Source organism: Petromyzon marinus, unplaced genomic scaffold (genome assembly GCF_048934315.1).
Source record: "Petromyzon marinus isolate PM22_M1 ecotype Great Lakes invasive population unplaced genomic scaffold, UKy_Petmar_22M1.pri1.0 PM_G_Scaffold_60, whole genome shotgun sequence".
Classification (NCBI taxonomy): domain Eukaryota; kingdom Metazoa; phylum Chordata; class Hyperoartia; order Petromyzontiformes; family Petromyzontidae; genus Petromyzon; species Petromyzon marinus.
This window is the reverse complement of record NW_027423014.1, coordinates 671878-682289: the sequence shown is the minus strand read 5'-3', so window position 1 is coordinate 682289 and position 10412 is coordinate 671878. Positions and strand designations below refer to the sequence as shown.

The following is a 10412-nucleotide window of genomic DNA, read 5'->3' as shown; positions in this document are numbered from 1 at the left end:
CCACTCAGTCACTCACCCACCCACCCACTCGCCCACCCATCCACCCACTCACCCACCCACCCAGTCACTCACCCACCTAGTCACTCACCCACCCACTCAGTCACTCACTCACCCACTCACTGACACCCACTCACTCACCCACTCACTCACCCACTCACTCAATCACTCACCCACTCAATCACCCACTCACTCATTCACCCACTCACACCCACTCACTCACCCACTCACTCACCCACTCATTCACCCACTCACTCACTCACGCTCACTCACCCACTCACTCACCCGTTCACTCACTCACCCACTCACGCTCACTCACCCACTCACTCATCCGTTCACTCACTCACCCACTCACTCACCCACTCATTCATTCACCCACTCACTCACGCTCACTCGCTCACTCACTCACGCTCACTCACTCACTCACCCACTCACTCGCCCACTCACCGACCTCCACTCAGGAGCAGGCCGCGTGTGTCGGGGTAGAGTGTGGACACTCACAACCTCTCCCAAGGCACCTGGCCCGTGTGGAGAAGTAGGCTAAGTTTACCCACTAAGAGGGCCTCTCTTAAGAGTTCCTTCTGCTTGAGCAAATAACGTGGTGATGCTGCGCTGTCAGTGGTGCACAAATAGCAAAACGACTCACCACCGCACGAGTCAATAATAGTGATTTCTCATGGTAAAAACAATGCACGTGACAGGTGGTTACGCCAATGGTCTCTCTTCATAGCACTTCGTTGTGATTGAAGCTTCCGGTCAAAGTCTCCTCCGCCAGCCATGAGTGGTCTGAGCAAGCAATTGCAGGGGCTGCGCCTCTACACACACACACACAGATCCCCCGTGTAGCCCTGACAGACTACCGGGGGTATTGTTAGCGAGCGCCTATTAAGGCCGACACGGCACACCGTGGCCAACGCCACGCGCCCGTCCGCCTTTGTCTCCCCAATCGCGACGTTTACTACGCACAGGCACCCAGGGTGCTCATTTGAGGCCGAGTCGACCCAGGGGAGTCCCAGGACCGGTTCAGAATAATCGTCACTGACGGTGTTGTCCGTGAGCGGGAATCGAACTCGGGTGGGCCGGGGTCGTGGAGTGACTCGCTGACCACCGCTCCTCCCCCCCACCCACCCACTCACGCGCACGCGCGCGCATTCTGCACGAGGCGGCCACTGATTGGTCCCCCCAAGAGGGGGCCGTCCTCAAGGCCACTCCCCCACCCCCCCACGTGGTCCTGTAGACCACGTGACACGCCTCGAGGGCCTTCACTCCGTCAGTAGCACTCGGCAACGCTGGTAAGCGCCGCAACACTTTTATACATTTATTATTAACTTATATTTATTATTAACTTTTATTTATTAACTTATATTTCTTATTAACTTATATTTATCATTAACTTATATTTATTAACTTATATACATTTATTATTAACTTGTATACATTTAAAATGAACTCTACATCACTGACATCGATTAAACAACACTCGGTGATTGGTGACTGCGGCTGCCTTAGAGAGCCCGAGGTGTTATCGTCGATTGTTTAATGATATAAACAAAAACTTTGTAATAATTAAGGTCTAAAATGTTAAAAGTTACAAGTGTAGGGGACTGTGTCCAATGAACGTCTTGCGAGCTTTTAGACGTTAACTTTGCCGTTGGGGGTTTTCCCGCCTTTTTTGCGCGGGGAAATCAAATGGGCGTAACAAGATGTGGTTATTAACAATAATTATTACAGTACTACTAATACTGTATTCATCGCTTCTTTTATCGATCCAAATCGGAATGACATCGACGCGACCGAGTTGGAAGGTGGCTTTAGAGCGTTTTGGTGAGAAAAGTGCGATGTTATGTAATAGTCGATAACGCCTTGTTAATAATACCAACAACAACAACGTACAGTGGTACCTCGGTACGCGTCGTTAAATCGTTCCAGAAGGTAGGAGGACTTATACCCAAAATGACGAACACCAAACGCAATTTTTCCCCATAAGAAATAAAGTGAAAGGAAATAATCCGTTCCAGAGTGTAAGAAATTATATTTTATATGGCATATTATACATTAGTGGAGTTGTATAATATAATGTAGACTCTACTTTTGATTTAAAGCTTTCGTGACTGCAGTAATTCATATTCTTAGCTCTTTCGGTAAAGTCACGTTGAAGGGAAACAATATATATAAAACAATATAGTTTTATATATTTTATTGTTTCCCTTCAACGTGACTTTACCGAAAGAGCTAAGAATATAGACTCTACTTATTACTAAAATGCATACATACATTAAAATAAATGCATAAATTGAAATAAAAATAAAATTTAACGTCACTTTACCTCGCTGAGAGGAGTTGATAGCCTACGAGGATGGTGGTGAGGGGGAGGAGCAGGAGGAGATGTTATTCTTTGGAAGGAGATTCCCCTTCCATTAAAACTTCAGCAAGCTGAAATTCTGAGGGTTTTTTTCTCTTTTCTGTCTTTTTTCTTGACTTGGACCTGGTTGAAGCTCACCAGGTTTGAGTTGTACTAAAAACCTGTCCATTGACGTTTGTTTTTGCCTTCTTCTAAGAACGTTCCTGAAGTGTGACATTGTCTGGTCATTCCACACAATACTCTTACGGCCTTGTTAGAGCTTTATTGGGGTGGTATTTTTCTTGCAAAACTTTGGACTGCCATGCATTTTGCACACATTTGTTTAATAAGTGAAGTAGGGGCTTCCTCTATCTCCTCCTCGCCTGAAGAGAGTGCATCCATCTTCACCTGGTGTTCCTCCCTCTCAAGCTGCCGCAGCTCCTCAGTGGGTACAGCTCTTCCTTGTGCCCCTCCACTAACTCCTCCACATCATCATCACCATTCACCTCCAGGCCCATGGACCTGCCCAGAGAGACAATATCCTCCACAATAGGCACAGCCTCAAAGCCCTCAAAGTCCCTTTCAGTTACGGCTTCTGGCCACAAATTCCTCCAGGCAGAGTTTTTTTACTTGCTTCCTGCCAGGTTTTTGTGTATAAGAGTTATATATATTCTTAGCTCTTTCAGTAAAGTCACGTTGAAGGGAAACAATAAAATATATATAAAACAATAAAAATTCTCACGACGTTTCGACCATAACACAAACGGTCGTCATCAGGTGCGTCGGTTTGCATTAATGTATTTATTTTTAACGGTGTATTTATTTATATAAAACGTCAGCGCCACGCGCAGCGATTTGGCAGTTTATTTAGTGGAGCCACAGCTTGGCTCTGTTCTGAAAAGAGGAGGGGGGAGACGAAAAATTAATGTATGCTGTCTGAAAACCACTGTAAGCGTGAACAATCAATTAAGACCTGAAATGGCTTAGCAATCATTGGAAAGATTTGATTAACTATTTCAGGTCTTAATTGATTGTTCACGCTTACAGTGGCTTTCAGACAGCATACATTAATTTTTCGTTTCCCCCCTCCTCTTTTCAGAACATAGATGGACTAGTCCTTCTAAATAAACTGCCAAATCACTGCGCGTGGCGCTGACGGTTTTTTATAAGTAAATAAATACACCGTTTAAAATAAATTAATGCAAACCGACGCACCTGATGACGACCGTTTGTATTATGGTCGAAACGTCGTGAGAATTTTTATTGTTTTATATATTTTTTATTATTTTATTGTTTCCCTTCAACGTGACTTTACCGAAAGAGCTAAGAATATGAATTACTGCAGTCACGAAAGCTTTAAATAAAAATTCCCCCTTACCTCTCCACGCAACGCCTCTCACCACCCCCCTCAAACCCCCCCAACCAACCCCTCCCCTCACCACCCCCCTAAAACCCCCCCAACCAACCCCTCCCCTCACCAAACCCCTCACCAAACCCCTCCCCTCACCAAACCCCCCTAACCAACCCCTCCCCTCACCAAACCCCTCCCCTCACCAAACCCCTCCCCTCACCAAACCCCTCCCCTCACCAAACCCCTCCCTCACCAAACCCCTCCCCTCACCAAACCCCTCAAACCCCCCTAACCAACCCCTCCCCTCACCAAACCCCTCCCCTCACCAAACCCCTCCCTCACCAAACCCCTCCCCTCACCAAACCCCCCTAACCAACCCCTCCCCTCACTAAACCCCTCCCTCACCAAAACCCTCCCCTCACCAAACCCCTCACCAAACCCCTCCCTCACCAAACCCCTCACCAAACCCCTCACCTAAGCCGCGCCCCTTCTTCCCGTCGTGCCCTTTTCCGGTGGGTAGGCCACGTGACGCCGTTTTGAACTGTTCAGTTTATTAACTGGGAGACGACTAACGGGCCAGCGGAGCCGGGCGAGCGAGGGGAGTGAGAAGAAGAGGAAGAAGAGGAGGAGGAAGGAGAGGAGGAGAGAGGAGGAGGAAGGAGAGGAGAGTGGCGGCGGCGATGTCGGCGCGGCGCTGCGAGGTGACGGTGCGCGGCGCCGTGAGCCAGCGGAGCCTTGGCGCCCTGGTCTGGGAGATCTTCGCTCACGCCCTGTACCAGCGCGGCCAGCTGCCGCTTCCCTACCCGCAGCTGCTGCACTTCCACAGCCACCTGGTGAGGGGAGTGGTGAGGTGGGGGTGGAGTGTTCAGGGGTGGAGTGTTCAGGGGCGGAGTGTGCAGGGTGGAGTGTGCAGGGTGGAGTGTGCAGGGTGGAGTGTTCAGGGGTGGAGTGTTCAGGGTGGAGTGTTCAGGGGTGGAGTGTGCAGGGTGGAGTGTTCAGGGGTGGAGTCTGCAGGGGTGGAGTGTTCAGGGGTGGAGTGTTCAGGGGTGGAGTCTGCAGGTGGAGTGTGCAGGGTGGAGTGTTCAGGGGTGGAGTGTGCAGGGGTGGGGTGTTCAGGGGTGGAGTGTTCAGGGGTGGAGTGTTCAGGGGTGGAGTGTGCAGGGTGGAGTGTTCAGGGGTGGAGTTTTCAGGAGTGGAGTGTTCAGGGATGGAGTGTTCAGGGGTGGAATGTGCAGGGTGGAGTGTTCAGGGGTGGAGTGTTCAGGGGTGGAGTGTGCAGGGGTGGAGTGTTCAGGGGTGGAGTGTGCAGGGGTGGAGTGTTCAGGGGTGGAGTGTTCAGGGGTGGAATGTTCAGGGGTGGAGTGTGCAGGGTGGAGTGTTCAGGGGTGGAGTGTGCAGGGTGGAGTGTTCAGGGGTGGAGTCTGCAGGGTGGAGTGTTCAGGGGTGGAGTCTGCAGGGTGGAGTGTTCAGGGGTGGAGTCTGCAGGGGTGGAGTCTGCAGGGGTGGAGTGTTCAGGGGTGGAGTGTGCAGGGTGGAGTGTTCAGGGGTGGAGTCTGCAGGGTGGAGTGTTCAGGGGTGGAGTCTGCAGGGGTGGAGTCTGCAGGGGTGGAGTGTTCAGGGGTGGAGTGTTCAGGGGTGGAGTGTGCAGGGTGGCGTGTTCAGGGGTGGAGTGTGCAGGGGTGGAGTGTTCAGGGGTGGAGTGTGCAGGGGTGGAGTGTTCAGGGGTGGAGTGTGCAGGGGTGGCGTGTTCAGGGGTGGAGTGTGCAGGGGTGGAGTGTTCAGGGGTGGAGTGTGCAGGGGTGGCGTGTTCAGGGGTGGAGTGTGCAGGGGTGGAGTGTGCAGGGGTGGAGTGTGCAGGGGTGTAGGCTTTGAGGGTTCAGCAATTTGGGTTTCGGTGTGTGGGCGCAAGGTCACCGATTGGTTTAGACCTGACCCCGGGTCGTGTGTGGAGGCGGAGCGGCTGTGGACGCGAAGGGTGGACACGAGCGGGCGACATTCGACATGAAATTAAGGTTTTAATAATTTCGGTGATGTTTAAACAGTAATAGAAATCTCCATATATATAAAAGGCAAAGTTGTGATTGTGTGTCTGTTCGAAATGTTTAGCGTACTTCCCGACATGCAACAAACTGGAAATTTGCCATGTGGGTACTTTCCAGACTGTACACTATGCAAAAATTATAAAAATACACTTTCTTATTTTTGGGAGGGGGGTTGGGGAGCTCAATGCATTTATTTTTTGCACGGCAAGTGAGCTGTGATTTCAGTTCTGTCACGTGACCCGCGCATGTGGAAGCGTAACGCATTGTAGTGTAGTGGTTAGCGCGCCGCGCTACAAACCCGGCGACCCGAGTTCGATTCCCGCTCACGGCCACCACGATTATTTGAACCGGTCCTGGGCCTCCCCTAGGTCGACTCAAACGAGTAACTGGTGTGGTGTGTGAACATCGCCACTGGGGAGACAAAGACGGCCGGGCGTCCCGGGCGAAGCCAGGTAGTCAAGCTAGTGAGATTATAAAAAGTAAAGATACATTTTATCATTATGGCCGGTGTCCTTCACGTGTTAGATGACGCTGTACCCATGGAGTACAGTCGCTGAACTACAGCATCTCTTAAGGACTCGTAAATGGGGCGATGGTGGCGAGGTGGCAGTTAAATGTTGGATGTGGTGATAGTCGATGTTGCTGCTGATGTTAAATGTGATGGTGGAGGTGAATGTGATGATGGATAATATGTGCCGGATATAGTGGTGGTGATAGTATGGTGTGACAGGTGACTGTTGCGATGTTTGTAGTAGAGGCCGACCGAAAACGAAACCAGACTGAAAGTTAAAAATTTACTTTCGGCCGAAACCAAAACTATGCCGAAAGAGGCCATTTGCCAACTTTCGGCGCCCAAACCGAATTTCGGTCGGCCTCTAGTTTGTGGTGACGGTGATGGTAGAGGTGGATATATTGACGTGGGACACAACGTAATAATGCTGGACGTGATGTTTATAATATCTGCAATTGCATCTCAGGGCAGCAGTTCTGTTGGTGGCTGAAGACCGTGGCTTTCGTCCTGGTGTGAATGCCTCCCTCCCCTCTTCCCTGCAGGCAGAGGTGCCCCCCAGGTTAAGGCAAGAAGCACGCATGCTGACGGCCCTGCACGAGCTGAGCGGCCACCTGGAGACGCTCTTCTCCCTGTCGCACGTGCCCCGGGTCCTCATCCTGCTAGGGCCGAGCCCCATGTCGCCGCTTGAGCTCTACGAGCTGGACTTCCACGAGCTGGCACTGGGAGGCAGCGGTGATTCACTGTGCCACGCTCGCTACAGCCGCCACGTGTTTCACTCACTCTTCGTGCAGAATGTGTTTGGCGAGCCGCGCGCTCTGCCTGTCACCTCGGCCACACTGCTGCTGTGGGCGCACAGGGACTGCGGCGTCGACTGGTTCAAGCCCAAGCTCAACTACAAGCCGCCCAACCGCGGGAGGAGGGTCGTCGTCGCGTTTAGCAACAGCCTGGAGGAGCCGCTGGGCACGGCCCTCGGCCAGCCATGCGAGGACGACTGCGTGTGGTTCCAGGCCCCTGTGGCCATCAAGGGCGTCCTGGACAGTGGGTCAGGCCAGGGTTTAGAGGGGCTGATGGATGGGACCAGCTAGGCCAAAATTCTAGGGATGCTGCAAATTTTAATATTACTTATTTCAATATTATATCTGAATCTCCTTCCTTATGGTCAATCAAGGCCAACTATTAAAAATTCTGCCGTAAACGTATTCATCCATTAAATTGCCTAGTCTCACGTTTATATTTGGGGCAGTGCGAATTCACGCGCTACGTGGTTTTAATTTCGGAGCCGCAGTTGCACACAGGAGAGTCTCTGATTCGCAACTTGTGCAACTCGCGTGCTTCGTGTGGGTCCGGGTATGTGCTGCCCCGTTCCCATGGCAGTTGGAAGCCAGGGAAGTCGAGCTGGAATATAGTGCTTGCAAGGGTGTCCAGGGTATGGGGACACTTTAGTACATTGTACGATTCAAGGTCTGCAATAACACAATTTTTTTTGTTCCTGGGTAGTGAGTGTTATTTCCTAATTGCTTATGCCTCAAAAGTACAGAAAATGGCTATTATTCCCCACAAACTTTGCTTTTGTGACCAGGAGAATGATATTTAGAAATTATCCTATTTTCCAGAACATTCCAGATAGATTCAGTGCTGAGTAAACTTGTAGTAACTTCTAGAACATTCTGGAACTTTCCAGTAATATAAATAATAGTATAAATACAGGGGCCTTAAGCCCACCAGTTCAGTTTAGTTCCAGCTGCCTAAGTGGATACATATCTGCATTTTTCTGAGATGGCATCAAGAGGCTGCAAGCATCCGGCAGACGCATTTTGCCATATCTGCGGCCAATTTATCAAGACAAGAGCGAAAAAGTACTCTGTGGAAGCATTACATATACATACACAGATACTCAGCTATTGTGAAAGCCTGGTGGGCCGTTTGCCCATTTCTCCACTAACAAAATTATAAGAGGCTTGCAGAAGTCTAAAGAGTTAAGAAATTGGGGAGTAAATATTTGATATAAAAGGTTCCCGAAAATTGTCGACCCCCCCCCTCAAAAGCAAAGTATGTGCTTTGGTAACAAAGTTTGTGTGGAATAATATCCATTTTCTCTACTTTATAGGCATAAGCAATTACGAAATAACACTATCCATTTCCAAAATAACATCACATTGTGATAATCTATACTGATTATGGTTTTTAAAATGTTATTTCCTGATTAATTTGTGAGATAAACTTTGTCATAAAAGTTGTCAATTTGTAGCCGTTACCCACAACATTGGTGCTTTGCAAAATGTCATGCAGAGTAATTGAACAGTGCTGGTTTTCATGATAATGTTAATAGTTCATTTATTTAATAGTTTTTGTTTTCATTTTACCGAAAGCATATACATGGTGAATGTTATATGTTGAAAAGTTTTAATGTTTGCAAGACTCATAGGCTAATGCTGGATGAACTGCAGTGGAAAGAGTTTACCGGTCTTTATTGGCACTGGAAGCCATCAAGGGTATAAAGACTGTCAAGGCAGCAGGCATTCGGACATCTGCACTGAACAGTTAAAGAATGTTGCACTAAAAACAAGGGATTGGCTCTTGAGAATGTTAAATTTCTGTGCTCATACCCAAGACACGGAAGACTTGTCACGTTTCCAAAGCCAGGAAAAGACCCATCTGACCCTAAGAGCGTCTGACCAATGGCCTTGTTCTGCTACCTCTTCAAACTTTTTGAGAGACTTATCTTGAAGCAGCAATCACCTATACTGGAGGAACAACTCTTTCCAGAACAATCTGATTTCCAGCCGCGCAAGTCCTGCACTGGCCAAGTGCTAAACCTCACCCAGTACATAAGAGACGGTTTCAAGAACAACCAAATTACTGGTGTCGCCTTGGTCAACCTATCAGCAGCATATGCCACTTGTTAACCAGATAATTCTCCTTTCAAAGATCTACAGCCTGACAAAGTACCACCACCGAGTCGGAATAATTCTGTCACTGATTGAATTATTGGAGCAAAATGCAGTGGAATGGACTACCACAAGGAAGTGTTCTGATACCCCTCAAGATCTACACAAAGATCAAACTTTCTACCCACATACAGCTTCATCTATGCCGATAACCTGATAATTGCAACGCAAGCAGGAGACTTCGCCAAAATTGAGCACACCCTGACACCAACCAGCTCCGGCAAAACCCAAGCAAGACAGGTCGGTCATAACGGTGATGTAAAAAAAACGTAAAAGGTCACCGAGAATGACATTCCCCTGACTCGCAGCACCAACTTCATCTACCTTGGAGTGACCCTGGACCGCACACACTCCTTCAAGACCCACGTGTTGTACATGATAGTATACCGTGTGAGGCTATGCAAGGGATAGGTGCCAAATTTGTGGAAGGTGAATAAATGTTTTGACACTGAATCATCTAGAATCCCCCTACAAATCAAACGCATTGTTGAGGAAATGCTGTTAGCAAGCACCTATTACGGGGTTCGCGGCGAAACCAGGGGGTGGTGGAGCCAGCACCATGCTCGGCCACCTTTGTCTCCCCAGTGCTGATGTGTTCGCATCGTGCGGGGTGCTCATTAACTTTTGCAGTGAATGAGTATTTTACTGAATACTTTCAAGTAAGCTCTTATACAGTACGAATTGGAAACGGCAATAACGAATCTCGACGTTTCAGCTACTTTGCCTGCAAGAAATTACGAGAGAACATAAAACATGCAAAATCAACGTATGTTAAATCCACAGACCATGCTCAATCCCTGGTGTGTGTTAAATCCACAGACCATGCCCAACCCATAGCGTGTGTTAAATCCACAGACCATGCCCAACCCATAGCGTGTGTTAAATCCACAGACCATACTCAATCCCTGGTGTGTGTTAAATCCACAGACCTGTGTTAAATCCACAGACCATGCCCAACCCATAGCATGTGTTAAACTCACAGACCATGCCCAACCCATAGCGTGTGTTAAATCCACAGACCATGCCCAACCCATAGCGTGTGTTAAATCCACAGACCATACTCAATCCCTGGTGTGTGTTAAATTTTAGTATTTGGGTGCTACAAATTTCCACATACACTGCTTCGTTGAGCTATCAGTTATGTCCAGATGGCTTTTGAAAAAGAGCTATATAACTCAGCAGGCCTTACCTGGTAGAATAAAACATAGTTTTAAATCGTGTT

The 10412-nt window shown here is 48.7% G+C and overlaps 1 protein-coding gene across 4 annotated transcripts; it reads left to right on the top strand.

Annotated features, from left to right (window-relative positions):
- Positions 1-1183: 1183 nt before the first annotated feature.
- On the top strand, positions 1184-9643 carry LOC142919523 (MAD2L1-binding protein-like). 4 transcript variants are annotated; one of them, XM_076062462.1, is made up of 4 exons: positions 1188-1289; positions 2690-2783; positions 4210-4522; positions 6785-9643. In XM_076062462.1, exons 3-4 carry the CDS (start codon positions 4370-4372, stop codon positions 7325-7327), a joined length of 696 nt encoding a protein of 231 aa, XP_075918577.1. In that variant the 5' UTR covers positions 1188-1289; positions 2690-2783; positions 4210-4369; the 3' UTR covers positions 7328-9643. The 4 variants fall into 4 exon arrangements, with proteins under 4 accessions (XP_075918576.1, XP_075918577.1, XP_075918579.1 ...); XM_076062464.1 differs by having other exon boundaries at positions 2690-2787; XM_076062463.1 differs by having other exon boundaries at positions 1199-1289; positions 2695-2783.
- The last annotated feature ends 769 nt before the right edge of the window (positions 9644-10412 follow it).